The sequence below is a fragment of the Mastacembelus armatus genome, chromosome 1 (genome assembly GCF_900324485.2).
Source record: "Mastacembelus armatus chromosome 1, fMasArm1.2, whole genome shotgun sequence".
NCBI lineage: Eukaryota > Metazoa > Chordata > Actinopteri > Synbranchiformes > Mastacembelidae > Mastacembelus > Mastacembelus armatus.
The window spans coordinates 22,319,467-22,347,231 of NC_046633.1; the positions used below are offsets into that span (position 1 = coordinate 22,319,467).

Here is a 27,765-nt window from a genome sequence, read left to right on the forward strand (position 1 = left end):
ATGCTCTTATTTTGTCATGGTACAGCACATTACCGTCTCTCGTAGCTTCACTTATGTGACTGTCTTTGTCTGTTCTCCAGCTTCAATCGGATCGACATTCCACCGTATGAGAGCTATGACAAACTGTACGACAAGCTGCTTACAGCGATTGAGGAGACTTGTGGCTTTGCAGTGGAATGAGAGACACATTGGAGTGTGTGTTTATGCGGGAACATGAGTAACTGTGCAGAACCTTGATAGACCATTACTGTCACTGGGACGTGCCAGCAGGCTTACTCAGAGCCTGGCACAGGCGCCTTCGACCAGCCTGCAGTCTTCCTTTCCTCTCACTGTTGTCCACATTCTTCTCTTATTGATATCTGTTTGAACAGCTGCTAGAGAGTCATCCTGAGTTCAGTCTTTTTTTTTTTTTTTTTTTTAGGTTTGTGTCATTTATGTGAAATACAGAAAGCAAAAGACGAGCTGTTACATTAGAAGCTGCAGATTTTCAATAACATGTTATTGTGAATTTTGTTTTGTTTGTTCTTTGTAGTTTTTTGTCCCTTTGCAGTTAGAGAAATGAAAAGACCTCGCTGTCTGGTCCGCCAACTTTAAATGTAATTAAATCAGGAGTCAGATTAGCAACATACAGCTCAAAATCTTCAGATGCATTACTATTTAGTTTTACAATTTGAACTGACTGAATTGATCCTTGTCATGCTACTGAGTCTTTAACATTGCAGGTAGCCATATCTTGCCCTCAACCAACACACCATGCAATCCTCGTGGCTGTAGAGCTGTTGTGCTTCGACTCTGTGAAATGCTTAATTTTTGAAGGGTTTTCTTCCCAAAATGCTATGGATCATTTTGTGGAAAAGTTAGTAGCTGATGTTATTCAAATTCAGAACAGAAAGTTTTTTTGTTGTTACAGAAATGTTCCATAATTAGTTCATTTTTTTTTTTTTTATATCAGCAGTTATTTTATACCTCTGAAAGCATATGATTTAAATAGTGAATATATCATTTTGAAATGGAACTCACACACCGACTTGCACACTAGGTTTGATGTTTTGTGGCGCTTTTGAGTCGAACTTGTGGTGGTTGTTCGAAGACGAGGGACTTTGAACTGGTGAAAAAGAAGCTATAAGTCTTTTTCCCCTGAATCACTGCACACTGTGGCCACAGCTCTTGTAAATGTGTGTCTTTGCATGTGTATACAAATGTACTCTTGTATGCAAGGAGGTAGAGATTTTGTAGATGAGTTCTCTTTCAACTTCACTAGCACAGGATCCTGCTTGTTGCTGCAAAACTCTTTGAGCCTGGTTCGTCTTCCTTTTCTCTTATTCACCCATTTGTCTCCAGCAATTATAAGTATGCATGTTTTTTATTCTATCTAGCCCAGCATAACTCAGCAGACTTCCTTTCAGTTCATATGTGAAAAGGGCACATGTGTACACAGGACCAGGCTTCACCCACGTCAATTTAAAAAAGCTGAAGTATTTCTTTATCGCTTTCGTCACTTTAGTGCACTTTACAAACTGAGCAGTGACAGCAGGAGTGCTTTCTTAATGTTAGATTAAAATGTATCATGATTCATTTGCTATACAACTACATTAGAAGCAAACAGACTAAAAAAAAGTCTAAAAACATTTTAAAAAAAAAATCTATACACCTGAAATTTTTGAGTATATATGTACAAATACATAACTATTTTGTATATTGTTGCTTGTTCTTTCTCTTCGATTTAAATGCAAGCATGTTGTCTTTCACGGACCTCTTTGCATTCTCAGGTGAAGTTGTCATTTGTTTTTAATTTTACATTTATCGGTCTAGTATTTGAGAAGGGGTAAACAGGTTTTAATGGAGATTATATTTCAGAGACCCTGTCTTTAAACCCACAGTAGAGTGTAAAATTTGGAAAAATTTAAAAGTGCTTTTCTTTTGGTCAAACACTTTCACATTTCTAACCCACAGATAACAAGACACAACAACAGAGACCATATTTGCTGCTTTCACAGTGTCACCAACACTGATTACCAAACAGCACAAATGACAATATTATGTCATACACACATCTACAGTCTGTTGGCAACATGAGTTTTTAAAAGCGAGGAAATAGACTGAGTGGTGTTGGCAGCCTCACATCGTCAGAGCTGTAAATGATAGGCTGTTGACTAATGCGAAACTCCTAGGTGCTACACGGTGAAAGTGTTCAACCAAAATGAAAAGTCAGACAGTGAAAAGCAGCTCCATCACCTGAGCCTCCATCCAGAAAACCCTTATGATTGGATCCTCACGAGATGAAGCCAATTTATTTGCATAATTATTACTCTTAGAAAAACGTTTTATCTATACTGCCTGCATTTATTTGCAACCATGAACAGTTTGTTAGGTGATATCAGAAAATGTTTTTGCTTTGTGTCATCATGAAACAGTACAGTGAAATGGTCGTCTTTGTACAGAGAATTTATTTGATTTTACCTAAACTGACTCAGAGGCAGAAAAGAAATGCATTAAATGTTTTTTGCACACGTTATGTATACTTGGGCTCCAAGTTATAATCAGACACTTCCTTCTATTTACCAAATATCTATATGTAGATACACACGTTATCAATATGCACACATATGTTTGTCCAGTGCACACAGTCCACTTCTGCTCTTTCTTACATTTTGTTAGCACCAAGTTTTCTGGCTGGTTCAGTCTTCAGTGCATACTTGTGGGGTTCAGTGCTTCCAGACAAGGGGTAATCACACTTTTCCCCAATTAAGCAGCCAAACTGGTCAGACGTCTTTCACAGTTTTGCAGGTCATTGTTAACTTTATTAAGCTTTGAACTTCTGCAATGGAAAGATGTTTTTTGTCTACTCTGATTGATCTGATGAATCTACTTGAATAAATTGTGAACCAGTTCTGGTTGAAATGATGTATTGTAATGATGGTTATAAACCACAATGAGCTCCCCCCACACTTTTAAGTACAAATTTACAATTTCCTTGTGCAAATTCTTTTGTGTGTGTGTGTTTGTGTGAGTGGGCGCGCATGTGTAAAGGACTTTTGATTGAATTCAATACAATACAGAAAAATTCATAGATTTTTTTTTTTTTTTTTTTTTTTTTTAAACTGCACCGTGTTTTATTTCTTTTAATTCTGTTTTTGTATTTATTATTATAGTATATGTGTTCATAGTTTTTCACATCAGCTGCTCTGTGAGCTTGTAACAGACATCTGTACATATGGACAATAAAGAAGCAAAGTATCACACTTCTTGTACCCTTGCAGAAAGCTGAGCAATAAAACTATGCTGTTTGAACCTCACAGCATTATGTTTTATAGAACCATATGCACTACTGTCTTCTTTGTCCCACTGCGGCATTAAGATGAATTTAATATGTAGTCCTATGAAATGAAAAAGACATTCAGGTTTGCATCTTTCTGTCATCAGTGATTATTTGTCTAATTTGTTCAAATCAAAGCCTTTAGAAAAATCATGTCACAGATGAAGAGAGCTCCAGTGTTTCCAATACAAAGCCGTCAAATAGTAGATGTGAAAATCAATTAGAATTAATCCTTTACAAATGTTCCTCAGTCCTCAGAAACATATATCATGTATGTATATCTATCCTTACCAAATGTGTTTTTTAAATTGTTCATACAGAAAAGATTTCTCTGATAATGCTCAATTACTTCAAATATCATTTTAAGTACATTAGTATTATTAGCACTCAAGAGTATCAACATTAGGGAGCGCGTAGCATTTAATGTAGCTGGTCAAGGTGGACACAATTGCAGTGTTTACAGAACGGTTGCAAATAAACATATTTTGTAACATTGTCTTCAATGTGGTGTCTAAATTTGCAAAATGAGTTGTGGACTTAAAATGTACCATGTTTTCACATGATATGTAATGGAGCATAAAGACAAAGTAGAAAATGGATGTAAGCATATTAACATATATCTTGAGAATGAATTTCCACTTCTTTTGTTAGTACAGTGACAATGCCACCTGTGCTTTTACCCTGCTCTTAATAATTTATGTATTAAAACATATGTTAAGTACTTTCTTTTGTTTTTAAAATTGTGTATTAATATACTGATGTAATGATGTTTTGGTTTGGGTAACTGTTCTGTTATGTGACACCTTTTAATAAAGTTTTTAAAAGAGATTCTGTCTTATGGCAGACAGGAGGAGACAAAAAAAATCACCAAAAGATGTCTTTTGTGTCTGGTCCTAATTCCTGGCGTCTTTGAAAAATCTCCAGCACTATTGGAAAGGAGTGATAGTACGTCAGACAGAGGTTCCGATGCCTCCTTCTCGCAATGAACTTTTGTAACGATGTTTGATGGGTTTTTCTTAAACCTACTTAACCAATTAAACCAGATTCACATTAATAAGTCTTTGAATTAGCTTTGACATTGTGTATTATTAGGCTCTGGTTTAAAGGCACAGTGGGATTCCTGTCAGAAACACAATTTGTTACATTTCTTCCGTTCTCCGCGTTGCCGTGGCAACATTATCAATCCAACGCCCTGACAACATTAGGAAAACATTCTATCACCCATGGCAACCGCTGAGCTCAACGACGCCGGGCCAATCAATTTATTCGGCCCGAGAAATCCCATTGGATGGCCGACCTGCCTGTCAACCCAACTTCCTACTTGCGCGCACTCGGCCGTTGCAGCCAGTAGTTTCCCACAAGGCATTGCGGGCAGAGCTTGTGTATTTTGTATTTAGCAGTAGCTAGCTAGCTATCTATGGCAGAGAAGGTGGCTGCAGCAGCTCCGGGTCGCAAACGGAAGACAGTGTTTGAGAAAGCTACAGCTAAACAGAAATTGGATGCTGCGAGAAATAAAACCAGAATCAACATTGGTAAAGCTTTTCAGCAATGGAGACAAGTGAGGGAGCAAATGGGGCTGAAAAGTGACGCCATGATGGCAACATTTCTGCTGGACAGGTAACTAATTGTCAGTCTTATTTTGTTTTTATTTTATTAGGGGCTGACGGCTGTGTCTGTGACGTTAGCCGATGTGTCTGTATCGGTTCACATCACTCCGTCATGTGTGCGGGCTGCAGAAAACTGGGTCCGTTGTTCCGGTGTTGTCAATTGTAAACAAAGTTGTGAGCGACAAGGGGCGTTCGTGCTCGTGCCCAAGACAGCGGGAGCGAGCGGGCCACGGTTGCGAGCGGCGATAAAGCAGGCACGCGTGAACCCGCTGCTATTGCAGCTTTGTTAGAAAGGAGACATGGCCAACAAACACCCGAGGAGAAGGAGGTCCGAGCAGCAAAAAGCCAGGAAGAGGATTTATGAGCAGGCGAGGGCGAAGAGCCGCGTTAACATCGGGAAGGCGTTTCAGCGGTGGAGGAAGCTCCGGGAAAATAAAGGCTTGAAAAACGACACGGAGGTGGCTCTGTTTCTCCTGGACAGGTGGGCTCCACTAGTTTTGCGGTGTTACACGTTAAATAGGTCCGTGTTGCTTTGTTCACTTTAATGTTTATTCAAGCTAATACCCGCTATTTTGTTAGCAAGCAGGCTAACCCGCTTCACTGTTTACTTTCTACGTTAGTTTGCGAAGCAATGCTGCTGTCGTGCTGTTAGCCGCGGTGACGCTGTTAGCATCGAACCTGAAGTGTCGATACTTCCGATCCCAACGTTTCTGGTACTGATTCTCTTATGGGAACGAAAACTAAACTAATTTCTTTGGGTTGACTGTGTATTTCATCGTCAACTGGGGACACAGCAGAAATTTTTACTACGCTGTCACCAGTCTAGGAACTACTTGTCCTTCCGCCTGTCATAGTCACATGCGTACTACGGCTCAGTGAATAGCTGAGCCGTGAGAGCTGACAAAGTTTGCATGAAATAAAAAAATATCACAGTTCGTTTAGAAAGATCACCTCACATCGCTGACATTTTCTTTCAAAAATGTTGGTATCGACTCATTTATTGTGGTATTCATATTTGGCCTTATATATTTCACTGACCTTTGTTTTTTATATTGGTTTTAATAACATTACGCCTGTGTAAGCTTTTAATTCACCTCTTCTCCTATTGTACTCTGAGAGGCTGCATTCATAACCAAAGGTTTAGCATAAAATAAAAGTGTATTTATAGTTTGTAGATGGTCCATTAAAAGCAGCAACACTCACAGAATGCCTGAGAGAGATGATCACCTCTGCCCATAGGGGAAGATAAAGGTTTACAGGGATTTGTGGGAGCTCTTGATCCAAGACATAAAGTCCCACGCACAAAAAAGGTGGACTCACCTGATAAATATGATTTTGAGCAAATGCAAAGTAAGAACAACTTGTTAAAGTGTTATAATTACCACCACTATATGGACTTCAGTGTCCACAAAGGCGTACTTGGCTGTAACATGACTTGTCATTCAAAAGTGGCAAATCTGGGACATTGTTTTGGATGCCAGCTTAGAGCTTAAATGAATCATGGATGAATGAGGTATAATTGACAGACATTAGTCTGAATATGGTTTGTGGAGTTCAGAAGGCTGGGTGCAGGCATCGTCTTTGTTATACACACACATTCAGTTTAGAAGTAAAGGACAGTCTAAAAGTTGTCCCAGAAACAGTGTTGAGCCCTGTAGTAAATGGAGACTAAGGAAAAGCTAATTAGATGGAGTGGCAGCATGTTAAGAAACAATACAGTATCAAAATGGAGCCATATGCTGGACAGGTGGGTTAGTTGATGACAGGTCTGCATCATGTGCATATGTATAAATTAACCGGCAAACTAACTGCGGTGTTTGGTGTTTGTAGTTATCTTCGGACCAAGTCGGAGAGTCAGTCTGAACAGACGAGCCTTGAGAGGACTTCTTCAACTGAAACCTAGTGAGTGTCTGCGTTTGTTAGTCTTGTTTCTAGTGCTATGATCTGATAACACACACTGTTAGAGGCTTTACAGGCTGTTATAGTTTGATTAATGGGTAGTAAATTGTTTACTTATTCTTTACAAACTAGACAAGCCGCTTGGCACAATGTAGAAAATTCTTCTTGAGCATGATACTTAAAAGTATTCAAGTCTGCAGTTGTAAATGTTACTCATAACATAGTATGATGTTACTCATAACATCATACTAATAACAAGTGCATCACCTTTACATGTTAATAAATCATTAAGAAACGTTATCTACAATAATCATCATGACTCCAGCTGTAAATGTGAATAAGCATTTTTTATTATTCAGTCCAGATGTCCTGCAGCACTTTTCTTGAAGTCGAGCGGTCAAACAACTAATTTCTAATAAATGAAAGACCAAAAGTGTCATGCTGAAGGAGGATTTTCCACAACCTGGAAACCCTAAAGTTATTAATGGCTTACTATCAAGGTATAAAGCATTAGTGATCTATTAACCAATAAGAGCATAGATTACATCTTTCAGAAATTGATACCCATTATTTATTTATTTATTTACTTATTTTTTTTGAGCCACTTGCCAATGTTACTGTCTATAATTGGTATCATCCATGTGATTGCAACTTTGTCATTTTTTTAACTATAAAGTAATTAGAATGAATAGCGGTAAAACGTATTAATGTTTCCTGGTAAAAAAAGAAACAAAAAGCCTCCAGTTTGGCTAAATACTCATGTGTAGGTCAAATGAAGTGTACCTTTGTGCTTGTCTGTGTCCATCTTAGTAAAAGTGTGTATTATGAATATCCTTTTATGAGTTCGCCAAATGAAGCTGAGCAGGAAATGTGTGCTGCTACTTCTGTCCAGTCCCCTGAAAATGGAAAGGTAAATGTGATTGATTTGTCTTGTAGCTGATTTTTTTGTTTTTTGGTGATTGTGTTACACTGACAAAAGATTTGAGCAAGTCTGTTTGTCCTTCAGTTCTGCTTCCACATCTATTGGTGGTCTCTTAGATGTGTACGTTACATTACATGTTCTGTCAATGTAGAAATGCTATTAAATGTATTGTTAATATCATTATAATATACAGTTTTGTGTTTTCATTGTATTTCACATGATGTGCTGTGTAAACACAATTGTGTTGCCTGTTTCCACTAAGCAGTGTCCTGATGGTTGTTGCTGTTCCTTTCCCCATTTTTAAGGAGCTTGAGAAAAAAGATGCTGCAGATCAAAGTCCAGAAGACCAAGATGCGGTGAACCCAACCAGCCAGGCAGAAAATAAAGACAATAGAGGTGAGAGGTTTTTGCAGACTCAACTCTCAAAAATCTGAACATTTGAAACAGACGATAGTACTATATGAGACATGTTTAAAATGGATCCACAGAGACTGAAGATGAGGATGAAGAGTTTAGCACCTCATTAAGCGTGGGAGATGGACATTACCTGGTGGACTTGGGGAGGTATGCTAATGTTAATATGAGGATTTTGTTGTCCTCCTTTCCCAGTCAGATTTTCATTTTCATGATTAGTGTTATCTTTAAAATGTATTATGTTGCCGCTGTTTATAGAACACATTCAAATGGTAACTTGGCATCTTTTTTGAATCTGTCAGTTCGTCAGAGTTCATTGTGGACGAAGAGTGTATCCTCCAGCTGTTCAAGTCATGCCGGAAATGCAACAGACGCTGTAATGTTAGAAAACATGTCAAGGGACTGAAGCTCGTCATTTACCAGGCATGCCGTTTCTGTCACAGCCGCTGTAAATGGACTAATCTGCCAGACAATGAGGACAACAAAGACGATAGTGACTTTACCATCAATGGGAAACATGCAACACATGGACAGAACAGCAAAGCAGCATCACCAAGCAGCAACAGTAGTAGCTGAGATAGTGTCATGGCTGAAATGATGCTCCAAGCGGACACTGGTTGTGCAGGGTTTACACAGTGGAACAGGAATACGCATAACTTTGTTTGTTTTTTTTTTTTTTTACCTGGGACACAGTGGACTAAGCATTTGGACTTCTGGATATTTTTTTTTTTCTTGGATTGTCATTGTACCATTATCAGTATTACAGCATCTTCCCCTCACCGGTTTTACTGATGTCGTCTCACACGCAAGAACAGTCTGATGGTGCAACATGCCACAACCCTCTTAACATCACTGCAGTGAAGAATATTTAATACTGATTGGCAGGTAAGACAGAGGTAAGGTACACCATTAAATCGTTGTTGGTCAGGAGGGAGGGGTTGCAGCAAAACAGGTTGTAATAACAGGTGGATGGACTGTTCTTTTTAAGTTCAGTGTTCCTCCATGTATATGTTTTTTTTAATCTTTTGTATGTGCTTGAACAAGGATCGTGAAATTGTTAAGCAATGTTGAATTTAATAGTCCATTTACACCTGGTATTATCATGCTGCCTTTTTGTGCCATGTTTGACAAGCCTTAAACAAATCCCACCTAACTAAGTGGAATAGAGATCTGATCAGCACAGTAACACAAACACATTTTATTGCCAGGACTAAATGCAAAGGATTTCATTATCCCAGTAATGTGATACAGATTAACCAGGTGTAAATGGGGATTACATCATCAGATCTTATTAGTTAACCACAATTTTGGTTTTCCTGTCCACTTCCATCCAGTATATTAAAAGAGCTGCAGCCAATCAGAAACTAGCATTTAGTTAGTGCAGGCACAGCTCAGAGCAGAATGTTGTTCACCTTTTTAAAATAAACGTCATCTGATCTGACTTGATCTTTATGCCTCTTAAATTTGAACTTTCAGCTTGTAACTGCTATATAGGATTTCTATAATGACTGTGTTTCTGATCCTCTTTGGTCAAATGTATTAAGAAGAGCTTAACCTTAAAGATAAAACAGTACCTGACACAAATAACTTAAACTGTGACACATTGCAGACACAGGAGAAGAATAAGCCCACACATTTAATGGGTGGTGACAGGGCATTCGTGTGCTTATTAGATACATTGCACAATTATCAGTAGACAGTGTTCTATAATTGCAACCCTTGATGTTTTGGTCCAAAACTAAGTTTCAGCTGAGATTTAAAAAAAACAATCAATTAAGCTGAAGGAAAGGAAGACTGATTATCTTCGCCCCCCCAGTGATTAATAGAAATCAAACATTAGAGTTAAAAAAATAAATAATCCACCGGCATGGTTAAAACAGTAAAGGAAGACATCACACATAAAAGGGGGAAAAAGTTAAAAAATGTGTGACATTTATACTTTTTAACTTTGCATCAGTGGTCCCTATTTGGGAAGAGGAGTAATGTTTTTGCCAATTTTCTGCTACAGTAACAGCACACAAAGACTTCTTAGTTATCACACTCCAAAACCATGGAAGTAGCTGACTTGGTCCAAGGTGTCAAGCTGATGTGCAGCAGCTGAGGTGAGAATTAGCTAAATCAGCTCAAAGCTACATCTCGTCTGAGTGTGTTGAGTTCATTATTCATCACTAATCAGGTTGTGGAAGTGTTCTCTGTGCAAATCTGTGGAGGAGGATGCCTGAGGAGACAGTACGGTTCAGCTGGCAGACTCTCTTGCAGCATGTAAATCCAGCTGTGACTGAGTGGAACGTTAAACAGACCTGTGGTCAGTGCAGATAGCTAGTGTTGTACTGGAAGGAAGTCATCTGGATCTGATTGCGGAGCCTCTGGACCTCGAGATCCTGGATGTAGTCGTCGTCATCGTTCTGGATGATGATCTTTTGCAGTTCAGTGATCTCGCGCTCCATCCTGGAACGCAGCTCTCGCTTCATCTTCAGCAGAGCCTGCACATAAACAGTAAATGTTATTCTCTACAATACAGTGTTTCTGTTTAGCTGTATCAATTACCATTATTAGCTGTACTCTGCTTCTTGTAGATAAAGATTTGGACAGAAACACTAAACTAGGTTTGCGGTAGTTTAGAACATGTCACTACTATGTAGTTTGTCCATCAGAGACTAAGATGGTCTGCTTAGTATTCATTTTGTTCACAATACTGAAAATCCTGGAACAGATTTGCTTTTTGAGAGCGTAGGAATTATTTCAAGTGGAAAATTTATCATCCAATAAAGAATCTGCTCTATGACAAAGGGCACTCAGTAAAATCCACAGTAATATTTTTCCAAGGGTTCACCTGTTCTTGAGCTTTTTTTCGAACTTGGATCTCCTGCCGTTCTTGTGCAAGTTTTTCAGCCAGTAGTGAAAACTGAAAGAGAACAGGTTATAGCTCATCTGGAATTTATACAAACAGCAGCAGTAGTTATGTATAAATGTTTATTGTATTGATGTCTTGTGCATTTTGGTCAGTCAGTGTGTATATGTCTCTTACTTGGTCTTTGTAGTAGTTCTCCATGGACTTAATCTGGTCCTGGTGTTGTCTCTGGTGTTGCATTCGCTGCTCCCGGGCGTAGGTTCTCTGTGCTCTCAGCTGGGCCTTCTGTAGTTCCAAACCTTCGTCCAACAGCTGCCGAAACATCTAGGAAGGACAACCACACTGCATGTCAACTAAAAGACTTAACTCTAGGTAATCCAGTGGTCTTTTATTTAATCTTTAATACTTAATATCTGAATTTATTCTTCTACAGCTCCCAGTTAACAGTCTAACAACCACAGAGAGATTTAGATGCAGGGACTTCTAAAGGACAAGAACCAATCTGCCAAATGATGTTTGGGTTTTGGAAAGGAGACAGTCAGTTGCAAAGGATGGTTTGCAGCTTTTGTCTGGTAAATTACTGTTGCTCCAACAAAACAAGCAATATGACATCACATTGACTGTCACATTTTCATTTAAAGAACAAGATTTTGTCCTTAAAATTTGGACTTGAGTACTGTAAGTGTTCATTTGTAAAGTTAGTATGTGTATGTTGTATGAGACATAAAAGCAGGAATTTTGTGGAAAAACTGGACGACTTGAACAATACTTTTCAAATAGTTTTCTCACAAGTGTCATATTATTTCATAAAAATCATTTGTCTGCCTCAGAGCATCGAACATACCCACAGAACTGTGTCACCTGGAGTACAAAGTTAGGAATGACCTTCTCTACTTACCCTCTCCTCCTTGGTGCGTGCTCTCATCAGGCGAGCACGGTGCTGGACATGGTACTCGTTGTGGTACTTCTTGGCACGTGCTATCTGCTGCCTCTGTTCCCTCAGTCTGTTCTGTGTCGACTTCTGCTGCTGGATCCGCTCTTTGAAGTCCCTCTGGAGGATCAACATTTTTACTTGTACATGGCCATCTTAATGAACATTGTCTGTCCAGAACAGGCAGGTAGATTCTGTCTGTTCTGTGAGGGCATGCAGTTTAGTGTCTAGAGTTGTTTAGCCATTTCAGAAAATGTAATCAGGTTTTGTTAGGACAAAGGTTATTAAATGGGAAGGGATTCTGCGATTGTGTTTTTAGAGGTAGATGCTCACCAGACGCCTTTTGTGGTCCTGGTCTTTGCGGATGATCTCCACCAGCAGGTCATGTTTCTGCTGTGCTTCTTCCATCTGGAAAACAAGCAGGTGTTTACAAATCCATTCACCCATTGAATCATCCCATATTGTAAAGGGCAAAGAGCAGGGACATTGCACTGCATTTGGTCAGTGGGTTTTGTTGTGGCTTATAATGCCCACACTACCTCGCTGGAGACTTTGCTGCAGCGCCGGTGGCTATGAGAAGATGAGAGGGCGTGGAGTCTGTCCATCTGCTGCATCTGCTGCTCCCACATCCGGCCCAGAGCGTGAGGGGAAATGTGAAGATAGGGTAATTCCTCCAGGAGCACAGGAAGAAGCTCATTCTCCTTCACCTTCACTGAATATGGAGGACACAGACCAGAATATTATTGGTATGATTCGGTATGGTGTTACATCAATGTCAAAACTAGAGGGTGCAAGAACACAGGTTACAAGTGCAGCTGTGCATATGTCATCTCAAAGCTCATAACAACCAGTTCAGAAGTACAGGTGAGCTGTGGTTTGCAGGTGGATGTGTGGTGGTCCTGTGGCACTGATGACGGTGAGCACTGAGCATATGCGTCAACTTAAGAGACGACATTGCTTCACAAACCTCCACATGTTAAATGTAGACTTCATTAACATGTTTATCCACAGTAGATGTGTTTTTGTTTTGCCTACTCTTTACATGTAATGAACTTACTTCTATAATGAGGGATTGATCAGGGTCCCAGGTTTTGTTGTTTTGGGGATATGCAACACTTTATGTTCGTTGAATGTTTAAATACTCCAGAAAGACTGAACATGCCAATATTAGTCCACAGATATTGAAATGAATCTACCTGAGGCATGCCCTCCAAGGTAAGGTAAGTCTGAAGGTGACTTTACTTTAAGTACCTTTAATAATCATTGAATCTAGTATGTTCATTCAAAACTTTATCACTGTTGCTCTTGTGACACTTTGCCCATAGTGTCAGTGTCTGGAAAGGATCTGACATCACAGCTAAATAAGACAAGAGTTTCTGAAATCTCAGTCTCAGAGTCCCACAGCCCATTAGAAACCTGAATAACAGTCCCAAGGCAGTATTAGATATGACTGACTCACAGGGAGTAATCTGGGCTTGAACCCAGTTTCAGACGTGCCGTTAAAACAGTGAAAGAAGAAGAATTAGAATTACGTACAGTTTAGCTCACTGCTATAGAGAAATAAATCTAGTAACATTTAAAGGTCCATGTGGTAAATAGAGAAATCTTAACTTACATGACTGAGCTTTCCTGGGGGCCTCCTGTCGTCTCCGTACTGTTGTGGTTTGAATGTTACGTGGCGACCTTTGCTGGGCCTTTGTTTTAGCAGGGGACGGTCTGGAGGCTTGGGAAACGTGACTTAGTATGGCCTCTCTGTACTGTCGCTCCTACACACACACACACACACACACGCATCCACGCACACATGCGCACGCATACACAGCTCAGTAAACTGGAAAAAAATTTCCCAGCACTCAGCATCCTACTTAAACATGTACAGGGCTGTTGATATTTTCACTTTTCACCATTTTATACCAAGTCATGTCTTGGGGTTACGCTGGCATTTACAGATTAGAGAAACGTTATTCAGTTTGAAGTAGAAAGTACCATCAAACAAGGTTAAATTTATTTATTTATTTTAAACAGGTGAGGTTAAGAATTGATTCAATGCTTTCCTAAACCTATTTGGTTTGAATGCCTATTTTTATGTTTCCTGCAGTGCTTATACCTAACTGGACTTTTCTCTAAATACATTAAAACTTTGCCTTCTCTTTGATCAATGTGTAAACACACTGATTGTATTAGTGCAACATAATTTGCAGGCGCCATTTTTATCTGTTATAGTTTTACTTTTTTCCATATTAAACGGAAAAGCATTGCACTTTCTGCCTGGATAGTTTCTTGGAAAGAGATCAGTGTGAGGTTTCTAAGTGTAAATGTCACAAACAAAGAACCAAGCAGCCATGGAAAATCAGAACAGACAGAACTAGTAGATATGAAAAAACTCCAACTGAAAGCAGAGTTGAGATTCCACTTCTTGAAACAAGGTATTAAATCAGAAAAAGACAGAGTTCTGTTTAATGTCCTGAACAGAGGGAGGGAAAAGGCTAAGGGAGGGGGTCCTTATTACTCTAAACAAGATTTTAGACTAGTAACTTACGGCTTCCTGAGCTTTGAGGCGTGCCTCGTCTAGATCTGCCCGTTTTTTATCTTCATATCTTTTCAGCTCCTCCTCATAGGTGTTATTCTCCAGATACTGAAAAAGACAGGTCATTTAATCTTCTAAACATATACCATTTAATATGAACATTATTTTTGAACTGTGGTTTTCATTGTTTTATATATGCTCAGAAAAGGTTGAAAATGAAGCAACTATACTAGTATAAATGTCTTTATATAAGTAGAACAGGCACGGTAACACTTGTTTTGATGCATAAAGGTTCGATGTAAAAGGAAAACCACTGAACCTTGCTGTGTTTTCTGCGAGATGGCCTGTGATGTGGCTCTCCACGCCTTGAATGAACAGTAGCTGTGAGGTTTGTTTGTCTCCCATCATTCAGGTGTGAGGCCTCTGCTGTGGTGTCTTCTAACGGTCCCTCGAGGGAATAATGCACCCGTGGAGGGGAGGGGGATAACGAGCGTGTTCGGTGGGTGGATTCAGTGTCCGGTGTTCCTGAGACTAAATGTTAGACATCTTAAATGGTTACAATATAAATATTTATATAGAGAAAATTATTAAAAGCATTTTAGATAATAAACTATAAAACCCTGCAAACTGAAACATACAGTTATGAGTGCATTTCATTTAATGAGCATCAGTGTCATCCTGTTAACATGATGTCTACTGTAATTTGCAGTTAGCAGGCTAAAACATCTAAACCTTGGCTCTTTCAGGCTACAGTTTGTGTTACTCTTCATAGAAAAACATATTTATTACATTTTAGTGATGTGTACCTGTGTGTTGCCTGTTGGGCAATCTGTGACACTCCATGATACTGTTGCTGTGGTGGGACTGCTTGTCGTCTTCTCTGACCTCACTGGACTCTCCAGTTTCATCCAGAACTCGTTTAAGCATCTGCAGGATTTAAATATAATGTGCAGTTGCATGCATTATAGAATATATTACACAAACGACCAAGCTGTAGTACATGTCACCAGATGTGAAAATGCACAGACCTGGTCAAGCTCCTCAAGTCGATGGGAGAGTTTTTCAGAAATGTGATGCAGCTCCTCTTCTGCTTTCCTGTTTTGCTGTCTGCGGTAAGAAAGAGGCTCCTCAAGACCCTTCTCCCATCTGCTCAGGTGGATGATAACGACATCACAATCAGAAAGTAACCATTACCCAACAACATTACTGCCTCATCAAATTCTCAGTGGATATTCTATAGTCGCTTGTTGTTCTCTGTAGCTCAGCCTCTTACCTGAGATCTGTCCTATCTTTGTAATCTGTTCTTCTGTCCTGCAGTCTTTGTTTATATCTCAGATCCTCCTCATCTTGCTCTTCCTCTTCCTCTTCAGTGTCTGGTGGAGAAGGAGTGAGGGCCATCTCATCCTGCAGGGTGAGGAAGAGAACATCTGGCTGGGTGCGGAATAAAACTCTCCTGGGACCACCATTTGTTGGCTGATATTAGGAAAAAAGACAACTCATTTAATGAGGTAAAGTAATAAAATCAAAGTCAAATATAAACTGGGAAAGAGACTGTGTCTCTGTGACATTTGTCATATACATGGCACAGGTTGGAAATGGACTGGCAAAAAGATATATACATTAAACCCTGATTCATATGTAGGACCAATTTTACATTCGGGGACAGCTATATGGGCATTTCCAAGCATCAATTTACATGAGCCATTTTGAAATTGTAGAAAAGATGAGACTTGTTCCTCCTACCTCTAGTGTCTCCCCTTCCACTTCTGTCCTGGCTCTTTGCTGGCTGGACAAAGACTTCTCGCTCATAGCTGGAAATGAAGAAAAATGCAATAAGAAGTATGTGACAGTCCTGCTGGGAGATTTTCAATCGTTAACAAACACATTGGCAAAGCAAGTAAACAGCTAGCTGCACCGGAGAGCCATTGTGAGCTATAATCAACTCTAAATTTTTGAATAAAAACCATAAGAATGAAGGTACATTTGTACTGACTGACCAGGACACTGATGAAGAGTAGGAGATTGTAGCCCATTGGTCTCAGCTACTGGTTTAGAGGCCTGTGTGAGAACAAGAAGAGATAGTTACATGCAGTCTGCCCATATTATGTTTGTGATTATTGTTTAGTACATCTAACATGTCTGCCCTCATAACATTGGTATTATGTTTGGACTGTTGTTGGTCCTGTACTAACATATTGTACCTGGAACCTTGGGAAGATCAAACTGTGCTTGTCCTTTCAAATGTACTATAAGTCTACCTCTGTGGTGACAGGAGTGGCTTCCTCCTCTGTGTGCCTGAGGCCAGTGGATGACTGACTAGGCTCATGCGTGTCTTTGTCTGGTCTTTGGAGAGTGTTGCTCTGATTGGGGGGCTGCAGAGCGATGGCTGAATACAGTGGTTCAGTCAGTGGAGTGTCCTGGGTGTCCAGAGGAGCAGAGGTGGTGACTGCATCTGAGTTTTGGGGAAGGGCAGCTTGTTCTTGCAGAAGAATAAATGAATCATGACATTTATTAGTTCCAAATTAAAATCTTTGGTCATTTATTAATAATAAATGAATCAAATGATTGATGATGCAGTGATCAAGTACACACATGACAGTTTTCTGGTGTATTCAGACAGGGTTATGTGTTGTCAACCAAACACACATGTTGAAGTTGTTTCAGAATATTTTTGTGGTTTGCAAGACAAACATGACCGTTTGGTAACTAATGTCTGCAATAACCAGACTAACAACTTTAATCAGTGCATAAAGCAGCTTATGTTCCCTCAAGGCCTTCTTTTAAAAATGTTTACCTTTTAAATACGAGAACATTTTGAGAGTTCTGTTCCACTCAGGGAACATGAATCCCGACACTGTTTGTGTGTCTCACCTTCTTGTTTGTCTGTAAATGTGCGCGTTGAGACTCCGAGCTCTATGAGATCACTAGCTGATCCCATCTCCTCAGCATTGCAGGAATGGAGAGAATGTTTAGTGGTCTGGACAGTAGACCTGAATGATAAAGACATAATCTGATCAACCACAGGTTCACACAAATACTATGTAACAGTACAGACATAGGGTCATTTGATAAATGTTCTCTGTATTTAAATCATGAAATAAAGTCTGTTAGTGTGTTTTACTTTTGCATGGCCTTGTTACAGTAAGGAAAGGTATTAATGTTAAACATGCTCTAAATGTCTTGAACAGATAAACATTGAAAGATGGTTTTATAGTTACTTCAGTTGAACAGTGTGAATCAATCTGAGAATTTGTTCCAACTCTTTCAAACCTCTACAGGATAAGCGGTATATCTACTGAATGGATGGAGAAATACACCAGCGCTATTACTTAAAAAAACTGAAAGAAAACCAACCACAATGAGCTGACTGACTGTGCCTGTTTTGACAGCTGTCTTTAAACTCTTAATATTTACACTACTGCTGGGACATTTGCACAGCAACAGGATGTACAGCCCAGATCTGAGTTAATGTTAGTCAGGTGAAGCAAACCTGACTGTCCATCAGTGTTTTGGTGGGTTTTCTTTTTTTCAAACTTGTTTGAGATTCCTATTAATTCTACAGTCTTGGTAAAGGAGAATGGAGTATGTATGTATGTATGAAGTCTGCAGTTTGAACCTAAAATAATATTTGATACAGAGCAGTTCATATAAACACTTTTTTTAAAGTCAGAGAAAAAACATCTATGTGTATATGCACACATGGTTGATGAACCTCCTTTGACAAAAAAAAAAATGTTAAGACTGATAGAGTCTTGTATTGTCTTACAATGATGAGCCCCAACACAAAAAAATAAATCTTGCAGACTGACTTCACACAGTATGAAAGCAAATTAAATGACCTTTTGCTATCTGAAACACATGCAGTCTGGCACGTTGTTCTAAAATTCTCTGGTGCACAGGGAATTGTGGATTTAAATTTTTTTAGCAGCAGTTAAACTGTTATTTGGCAAATACATGTCACCTACAGAAATTCAACATTTATCAACAGAAAGGCAAACCCTTCTGTTGATCTTGTGAATACAATATAAGATATTTTATCAAGTTAGTGTGTGTTTCCTTGTGTTTGTGCAGGATATGCAGCAGAGGCTCTTACTCGCCAGTGGAAGACAATGATGCTCCCTCCAGTTTATTCTCCATCTGCTCTGTGCCAACACACGTCGGCTCCTTGGTTTGACCGGGCACATCCTCAGTGATACTGCCATTCTGTTCTTCTGGAAAAATATGGGAATAATACAGATGACACAGGAGGAGAGATTGAAGACTGGTCCCTTTCAGCCTTTACAACAGACTCAAAGGTATTAGTATTTTTGAACATATGAGAACACTGCAAACTGAGATGAAATGTACTGACAACACCTTGGACAGTGGTCTCTTAATCTGCTAAGAATGTAAAGCACTCCAGGTTTGCTTTGCCATTGTATTTTAGTCCTCTAGGCTTAATAAGCATAGTTGCATTAGCACAGCACTGCAGTGTCAAAGTAAAAGGGGACATTAAAAATATTCCACTACACACGATAAAATGAGAACAAGCAGAGAATCGCCACATAAAAAACACACACAGCCCTTTTTTATGACAAACTGGACAGTGTTGTGTGTGTGGAAGAGCCTGTGCATACCCTGAAAATGTCACTGAAGGTGGAAGAGTTGACCAGCATAGTACCTTTATTTTGAACAGAAAGAGCAGTGAGACCCCATCGGAACTAGACCAGAAAGAAAAAAGTCCCTTTTCTTGTTGATCCAATTTCCAGCGAAGACCAACGTAACACTTTTGATTACAACATGTAATCATTTCCTCAAAAATTTAAAGAGGAACAAACACATATGACCATTGATAATTTGATCGTCATATGATTGACAACATTTCAAAGATTTACTGCTATAAAAATTCAAAATTCTTTTCAAAAAGTAATAATTCAAGTAAACCTCAAAGACTCAGCAAAAACACCATTAAGATCATGCTGAAGTTTTTGGCAAAAGAAAAACTGCCACATTCTGAAACTCCAGACCAAAGTAAGTACTAAATGCAGAAGTGCAATTTGTCTCCAGTGTCACCACAGCTTAGGTTTAAAAAACATTTCAATCCCTACCAAAAATGAAGAGTGGCTACACTAGGCCTTTCATGAACACAGATCATTTCTAAGTGCAGACAGTCATTAACTGCAGTTTGGTCTGAGGGGTGGTCCACTCACACAAAGTCATGCTCAGTTCTGCCAAATGAAGAGGACTGACTGTTTCTTATAAAGTGCTGCACAAGCCAGTCTTAACCTGGGTTTGAAACACATCATGTCCAGTTCATGCTGACAGACAGACAAACTTAACTCAGCTTAAGACAGGAGGTTTTAGTATGTTCAGTTGATTGAGGCTTGATTCCAATTATGACATAAATCCTCAAATAAAATTCGGAAAGCTTATACACCTAATAAAGCCCAAAAACAGATGATTAAAAAGGATACTAATTTGTAACAGCACACAGTAGTATGTAAAAATACAGTTCAAATCTATTCCTTCATAAATCCCTTTGTTCAAGATGAAACTGCATATTATCTGTCGAGTCGTGGAGGGATAATCCAAATGGGTGTACCTACCATCATTCTGTGACTCCTCGCTTATCTCCTCATTGAGATATTCCAGGAGGCCATCAAAGATTTCCAGGAGGTTCTTGACAGACTCTCTGTTCCCTCTGACAATATTTTCTCCTGCAAACATACAACCATCCTCAGCATTATACACATTGCTCATCAAGCTTAATGAAAAGACAGATGACAGATAACGGATATTGTCTCTGCGTTTCTGTATATCCCTTTAGGAAACATTAAACCCTGGAACCGACTGACTTCATGTACCTCTAGTCAATCATAGTGGAAGTTACACAGATACATGTACCTACTGAAAGTAGTTGTTCTCTTCTTACATTAGATGTTGTCAGTACCTGTAATGTGTGACAGGCTGATCTGAAGGTAATCCAAGGACAGTGAATCAATCACAGACTGAACATTATGGATGTCATCCTCTTGACTGCATGGTGCTGCAATATAATCTGAACACATACATAAATGCACACGATGTGAATAACAAAAGTATGTATCCATAAGACAGACAGACAGAAACATTGACATGTAGACTTTAGTGTTTCCTGTTGTTAAAAATGGTCACAACTTTGAGTTGAGCTACTGACAACTTGCATGGCCTTTAAATGCCAGGTTGTATATCATGAAAATGCTTATTTTGTACAGTAAACACTGAAAACTGCCACAAATGTGAGGCTGGACTCAAAAATTTACTTGCTAGGGAGGAAAAAAAAAAAAACACAAGAGAATGGTTTCCAGCTGTTGGATGACTGTTCAGTTAATCAACCAGCTGTGGTGACATTTGGCAGCTCTACAGCTTTGGTCTCACCTGGAACTTTCTCCCCCAAAATGTTCTCATACAGAGCAATGAAAACATTTGCGTCACAGTCGCTCGGCTTCCTCAGCCTCAGGTTTATGTGACACTTGCTGAGTAGATCATTGGCCACATCCACCCAGTCTGTCGAGGAGAACGGTTAGTTAGTCCAGTTAATGGCCCAATAAGAATTTTAAACCTGAAAAGTTGTTGTTTTTTTTTTTTTTTGGTGACATTAACAAACCCGGGTCAGTGCCTCCTCTGGGCTGACCGTCAGTTCAGTCATGAGACACCGCCCGCGGCAAACTTAAGTCTGGGAGCGGGGAGTCATTCTGTCCCACTGAGCCGAGCTAGTTACTATGGCCACCGCCTGAGAGGACTCACGTCCCGTTTACAGTGGATAAAACCAAAGACAAACTGTGGTCTGGAGTGACCTGCCTCCTTTAAGTCCCTCTGACGTTATTTACCGCCCGGCTTCACTCGAAAGTCGCTAGCTAACAGTGCTAACTAGTTAACTCGGTTTGTTTGCGTGTTAACGGGAACCTTACCAGAAACCGTGGCTGTGTGAGCTCTCGTCTTTAAGTGAACATTGTTATTAAAGCACGAACACACAACGTGGATCTCAGTCAGTGACAACAGGGACACAACAGTCACCTAAGGCTAACGCTAAGCTACTGTTAACGTTAGCTGAAACTTAGCGTGTCGTATCGTCAGCTTTCTCGGCCGCCTCACCTCTCTCTCCCTCCTGAGTTCCCATCAAACAGCTGTCGAGGACGGGCAGCTGCCAAAGAGTGATGGACACCTGAGGTCAGTTTGAATGTTGTTGTGGTTTTCAGAAACAGGGACAAACGACTGTCGATTCTTATTTAAAACTGCAGTCTCGCGTGATTGAACGTTACGCCCGGTCTTTGTTTGCGGAAGTGCCGTTGGTTGGCAGCGTGCGCCCTCTGCTGGTGAACGTGTGTAACGGAGGGAATGAACGTACAACGTGAGCACTGAGTCAAGACCCACAAATACGAAATCAATGATAAATAAAATCAAGAAATAAATAATGGCTGTTAGTGTTTGAAGAAATTCAAGCTGAATGTGGTGAGTAGAGATTTCACGGGTTTTATTTAGAACCCATAAACCTCATTACAATTTCTGTATTTTAATTGAAAAAAACACTACAAACAGTATGACTCCTCCAATTTTGTCTGTATAGATAAACAAATTAGGAAATGTTAATGTAAAAGAAAATCAGTGAATTAGAAATATATAATTTTTGAACATCACGGTGTCTTTAAGGCATCGTAAAACGTCTGTAACCAGCTGTGGTGTTGCGATAAACGTGGTGGAGTTAAATTTCATTCTTCAGTGAATTTACAGTAGATTTCCACTACACGGTTACTAAAATACAGTCACACTGGTATCAACCTCTCTATAAAAAACACTTTTACAAAAGAACTTCTGTATTCAAAAATAACAACTTCACTTTTATCTGCAAACAAACATTTTTTGCATAAAGTAGGTTTGTAGACAACAAAGACCTGTGTGGTCATAATTTAAATGTCTCCCAAGAAGAAACTTCAGCACACAAAAAGTTTCTGCACCACTTTAACATGATAGAGAGCCATTTACACTAAAACTGGAGTATATATGTGGAAAAAACAAGGTTGTGTATTATTTTATTTACCATTTAAAAATCTATATATTATATCTATATTAAATCCCTTCATCCATTTTCTATACCTGCTTATTCCTAACCAGGGTCCCAGGGATCTGCTGGGGTCTATCCCAGCTCTCTTTGGGTGAAAGGCAGGGGCACACCCTGGACAGGTCACCAGTCCTTCACAGGGCTCTATATAACATTAGACACTAAAACACTACTAAACATATAAACCTTAAATAATGGGTATATTTAAAAACATGGTTATCATGACAGTAATCTGTTGGCACTGAAATATATTATCAATAATAGTTTGTATGTTGGTCTTTTCATGATTTCTGGTAATCAAAGCAGTGAGTAGTAAATTCATATTTGTTCTTCAGCTTGACTGTGTTCAATGTTCTCCTACTGTCTTAGGTTCATCTAAAAGTGACATATACATTATTCTCCGGTCAGTTTGAACGCTGAGTTATAAAGCTATTGGTCCATCATTCAAGCTGTTTTCTTCATCATAGTACTTTATTTCTCCACAGTCTACCTCCATTCCTTGACCACTGTTGGGGTCCCCTCTGCCCCAGTAGCTAAAAACCAAAAAATCAAACAGTGCACTGTTTACAGACAACACAACCTGTAGAATTTTCCGTTGACAGAAGGTTACAGCTAAGTTAAATTTTTGACAGTAGTTAAAATGATACTTAAAGTGTGAACCTTGTGGTCAGTGGAGTCCCATCCACCCATTTCAATTCAATTCAATTCAATTAAATTTTATTTGTATAGCGCCAAATCACAATACAAATCATCTCAAGGCACTTTACAAAAACTAAAACTAAAAACCCAACAATTCCCTTATGAGCAAGCACTTGGTGACAGTGGAGAGGAAAAACTCCCTTTAACGGAAGAAAAAACCTCCAGCAGAACCGGGCTCAGTTTGGGCGGCCATCTGCCTCGACCGGTTGGGGTGAGTGGATAGAGGAGAGAGGAAAGAACAACAAATAGACACTGCAGGTTGGTGGGACCAGTAACTGCACATCAGCGATATACAGCTCCAGGACCAGGGACACCTGCAGAAGGTACAGAGAGAGAACAGGGAGAGAGGGAGAGAGAGAGAGAGAGAGAGGGAGGGAGAGAGCACAAACTAGGGGAGAGAGAGAGCACAAGGTTAGTGACATTCAATGGTGGAATATACATGAGGTGGGAGAGAAGGGGGGGGGTTAGGGTTGGGGAGCTCAGTGCACCGATGGTCCTCGGGCAGTCTAGGCCTATAGCAGCATAACTAACTAAGGGATGGTTCAGGGTTGCCTGAAGCCAGCCCTAACTATATGCTTTGTCAAAGAGGAAGGTTTTAAGTCTAGCCTTAAAAGTACAGAGAGTGTCTGCCTCCTGAACCCAGGCTGAGAGCTGGTTCCACAGGAGAGGAGCTTGATAACTAAAGGCTCTGCCTCCCATTCTGCTTTTGAGAACTCTGGGAACCACAAGTAGACCTGCACTCTGAGAGCGAAGTGGTCTATTGGGATAATATGGTACTATGAGGTCTTTAAGGTATGAAGGAGCTTGATTATGAAGGGATTTGTATGTGAGAAGAAGGATTTTAAATTCTATTCTATATTTTACAGGGAGCCAATGAAGAGAAGCTAATATAGGAGAAATATGATCTCTCTTGCTAGTTCCTGTCAGGACTCTGGCTGCGGCATTCTGGATTAATTGGAGGCTTTTTATTAAGATATTAGGACATCCAGATAGTAATGAGTTACAGTAATCTAGCCTTGAGGAAACAAACGCATGGACTAGTTTTTCTGCATCATTTTGAGACAGGATGTTCCTAATTTTGGAAATGTTGCGCAGGTGAAAGAATGCAGTTCTAGAAATTTGTTTTATGTGTGAGTTAAAGGACATGTCCTGGTCAAAAATAACTCCAAGGTTTTTTACAGTAGTGCTGGAGGCCAGGGCTATGCCATCTAGAGTAGCTACAATTTTAGAAAAGTTATTTCTGAGATTTTTTGGCCCAAATATAATGACTTCTGTTTTCTCCGAGTTTAAAAGTAAAAAGTTACTGGTCATCCAGGCCTTTATGTCAATTAGACAGGCTTGAAGTCTGGTTAACTGGTTTCCATATCCCTTCTGTTTCCTGGTCGGTCAGTCCAATCCAGATGTTTTTTTGGAACTGTCTTGTGAATTCCTGTTTACACAAAACGAGAAAAAACTGTGAACAGAAATCTAAGACACACAATAACTGTAGGGAATGAAGTCGTCCACCTTCATTACCTCACATTTATTTAATTTCCACTGTTTTTACCCTGACACACAAATTCATAGTCATGCGTAGTATACTCACCCTCTTTCTCTCTCTCTTTCCAGAATTATGAGGACACTCAACCCCATCCCTTACACCAACTCTACCTTAAACCTCATTTTAACCTTAAGACTAAAATCAAGTCCTGACCCCAAACAGTGATGTGTAAAAGTGAGTACTGGCCAATATGCCCTAAGTCCCACAGTATTATGCTCAAACTGGCCCTCACATAGATAAAAGTACAAATGCACACACACACATATGTTTATATACCATTTCTTCTTTGCTGTTGATAATCACCAGGTCTGCATGCCTCTGCAGACAGCCTGTCCTGCTGTCTTGCCAGGATTTCCTCAGTGAAGAAATGTAGTAGAAGCTGCCTTTAAAATACACCCAGCCTTTGCAGGAATATTCATCTGTTATGAAATAACAAAACATTTCAATCACTTACAACACACACTTTTGGCCACATCTTCTAGTGCTGTGTGTAACACTTTAAGTTGCCCCATAAGATATTGTTGTATTGTAAAGAAATTTTTAAATGTACAGTAATTGTCTAGAACTTTCCCTTGAAAAATAATAAAACACTGTATATATCAACTATAAGTTTGTATTATTAAAACTGTGTCTTACTAGATTTACTAGATTGTCAATCATGAATTGATTTCCAAACACTTATGCCTGTTTAAAACTAAATTGCATTTTGTTTTTTCAGTTTAAGTGTTGTTGTACGTGTGGTTACCTCTGCAATACAACATGACACTACGTATTTTCTTGTGGTGTGATGGCCTGGTTTGGTTGACTTTTGATCAGTGTTATACGCAATACTTTATAATTACAAAGAGGAAAATGAAAGCCAGTACCTTTGCTAATTTTATCTGTTTTTACCAGCCCACATTTCCTTATCTCGCTCCATCTCAGTCTCTGACACCTACACAGTTCTTCTGATGTCTTGAGTATTCAGATCTTAAATTAACATTATAAATGTTTAATCAGCAAACACAGATTTTATTCTCATTTTGTTAAGTCACTCAGGTCAAAGTTTTGTTATTGTGAAGTCAAACTTAAAGATTATGATATCATTCATGTGAGGTCTCAGAGCAAACTGAGCAGCAACCAGTTGCGTTGGTTTGAGTATGAGGCCTGTGAACCAGTAAGCTGGTCGATGACTTCCTCTGTTGACAAAAGACTTTTTTGCACCACGGCAGCAAAACACAGTTTAAGTCACTTCTGTGGATACACACATTTAGTGTCAGAAAATATAACTGCATTAGTGCTGTTGGTTAGTTATGTCTTTGCTGATGATTTAAAAAAAAAAAAAAAAAAGCTGTGAACAGAACGCAGCCTGATAAATGTGAGTGATTGAATGAAAAACACAGCAGTTCTGTGAGGTGCTTTGCATCTGACAATCCCAGAGAAAGTGTCAGAATAACTACAGACATTTTGTGATTAATGAGGTGATATAATACACAAGGGATTTCTGTAGCTCTGAAAAATTTGTTGGCTGTGCACCACTGTTTGATCATTGACCAGACCTGGGCCATATAATAATATTAGCACCAGCACTGGTAACAATCTAAGTGTATCCAAAAGCTCAGGCAAGAAATTATTTACAAAAAATAATAAAATTATAAGAATATTTAATTTCATCCTCACTCACCAAAGATATTCAGCTTTTTCTTTAGCTAATCTCTTTCTTTAGTCATGTTATTTAAATTGGCCTCAGTGTCTGATGTCTCAGCCTCAAAGTTGTCTGACAGAGCAGAAGGATTTAGTACATTTTATTACTGTAGTTCAACAACATTATCTCAGGCAGTTTGGGGAATTCTTCATTCTCTGAGGGAAGTTGATCTAATATTTAACATGTAAAACATGTTCATTTTAAATGCTCTCATTCTGGAGTTACAATAATCAGATAGTAAAGTTCAATGTAAGTTGGAGACACAACCGTGTGAAATTCTAGAGAAAACTGAACTCACAGAGTGCAAGACGCAGTGAAATGTTGAGACCAGCTTGAAGGAGACACACAAGTCCAAAGCTCAGAAGAACCAGCCTGTACAGTTTTCCTGCTGTTTGCAGAAACCGACCACAGACACAAAAAAACATGATAGTAACTATTGTTGGGCAGCAACGATTTTATATAGCACAAAACACTGACAAAGCGTTTTCATTTATTTCTACTATGCTGCTTCAATGTAGGAAACAGTGTTAGTTAGATTTATTGATGTGCGCGTGCATGTTGCTGAAGGTCCAGGTGTTGAATTTTAAAATTGGTGATAAATATAAATGTACAGTCTGTAAACAGAAGTGATTTCCTTTAGTGTTTAACCTAAGTACAGATGTTTATCAAACTGGCTTGATACAATATACAGGTCTTCTTCTTTTTTGTGTGTTTGAAATATTTTTAATTGAATCAGTAATAACATAAAATGTAACACAGAGAAACAAGACACTTTATTTGAGAAACAATCTGATATAATAAAGCCTTTATGACAAAAAAGCATTTCTGAGACCTTACCAACCCTTCGTACTTCATAAATATTCTTACCTGAACATCTTTGTTGATTGTTTACAGCGCTGGTGTCTTCATAGTCGTCATGGCCCTTTATTTCCTCAGACCTGTTCACATACCGAACAGAAGTGGCCATGTGAAAAAACATCAATCTTCTTCCACCTTTAAAAGTTTTCAGAAGGTTTCATCCTTTTTTCCTTGTGTGAATATGTGATGATTTCCTATGATATATCAATTCAATTCAATTCAATTCAATTTTATTTGTATAGCGCCAAATCACAATACAAATCATCTCAAGGCACTTTACAAAAACTAAAACTAAAAACCCAACAATTCCCTTATGAGCAAGCACTTGGCGACAGTGGAGAGGAAAAAACTCCCTTTAACGGAAGAAAAAAACCTCCAGCAGAACCGGGCTCAGTTTGGGCGGCCATCTGCCTCGACCGGTTGGGGTGAGTGGATAGAGC

The 27,765-nt window shown here is 39.2% G+C and overlaps 3 protein-coding genes and 1 long non-coding RNA gene across 10 annotated transcripts in view; 3 read left to right on the forward strand and 1 right to left on the reverse strand.

Annotated features, from left to right (window-relative positions):
• The window catches only part of LOC113128155 (E3 ubiquitin-protein ligase SMURF2), a 56,763-nt gene extending 53,447 nt beyond the window's left edge, over window positions 1-3,316 (forward strand). For both annotated transcript variants that reach the window (XM_026303234.1, XM_026303235.1), the window contains exon 20: window positions 81-3,316. In XM_026303234.1, the coding sequence (XP_026159019.1) occupies window positions 81-180 (100 nt within the window). In that variant the 3' untranslated portion in view covers window positions 181-3,316. The remainder of the gene's footprint in view (window positions 1-80) is intronic.
• A 914-nt stretch (window positions 3,317-4,230) lies between these two features.
• LOC113128021 (uncharacterized) lies at window positions 4,231-9,604 on the forward strand. Of its 2 annotated transcripts, none has more exons than XM_026303049.1 (6): window positions 4,231-4,933; window positions 6,754-6,825; window positions 7,666-7,732; window positions 8,050-8,140; window positions 8,233-8,308; window positions 8,461-9,604. In XM_026303049.1, exons 1-6 carry the CDS (start codon window positions 4,734-4,736, stop codon window positions 8,732-8,734), a joined length of 780 nt encoding a protein of 259 aa, XP_026158834.1. In that variant the 5' UTR covers window positions 4,231-4,733; the 3' UTR covers window positions 8,735-9,604. The 2 variants fall into 2 exon arrangements, with proteins under 2 accessions (XP_026158834.1, XP_026158835.1); XM_026303050.2 differs by lacking the exon at window positions 4,231-4,933 and adding an exon at window positions 4,952-5,404.
• Window positions 9,605-9,775: 171 nt separating this feature from the next.
• Window positions 9,776-21,762, reverse strand: LOC113128020 (centrosomal protein of 95 kDa). 5 transcript variants are annotated; one of them, XM_026303046.2, is made up of 22 exons: window positions 21,581-21,762; window positions 20,864-20,992; window positions 20,397-20,504; window positions 20,053-20,163; window positions 18,561-18,678; window positions 17,339-17,457; window positions 16,726-16,946; window positions 16,465-16,525; window positions 16,211-16,278; window positions 15,741-15,940; window positions 15,496-15,613; window positions 15,274-15,394; window positions 14,787-14,998; window positions 14,480-14,575; window positions 13,556-13,706; window positions 12,480-12,652; window positions 12,274-12,348; window positions 11,908-12,060; window positions 11,187-11,333; window positions 10,992-11,063; window positions 10,459-10,641; window positions 9,776-10,376 (listed from the first exon to the last, which is right to left on the reverse strand). In XM_026303046.2, the coding sequence occupies exons 1-21, from the start codon at window positions 21,603-21,605 to the stop codon at window positions 10,465-10,467; spliced, it is 2,655 nt and encodes an 884-aa protein (XP_026158831.1). In that variant the 5' UTR covers window positions 21,606-21,762; the 3' UTR covers window positions 9,776-10,376; window positions 10,459-10,464. The 5 variants fall into 5 exon arrangements, with proteins under 5 accessions (XP_026158831.1, XP_026158832.1, XP_026158833.1 ...); XM_026303047.2 differs by having other exon boundaries at window positions 9,776-10,641; window positions 18,561-18,675; XM_026303048.2 differs by having other exon boundaries at window positions 9,776-10,641; window positions 15,741-15,871.
• Window positions 15,839-25,386, forward strand: LOC113128022 (uncharacterized). Its single transcript, XR_003295495.2, has 3 exons — window positions 15,839-15,975; window positions 18,539-18,762; window positions 24,852-25,386. It is a non-coding gene; the product is annotated as an uncharacterized LOC113128022 (long non-coding RNA).
• The last annotated feature ends 2,379 nt before the right edge of the window (window positions 25,387-27,765 follow it).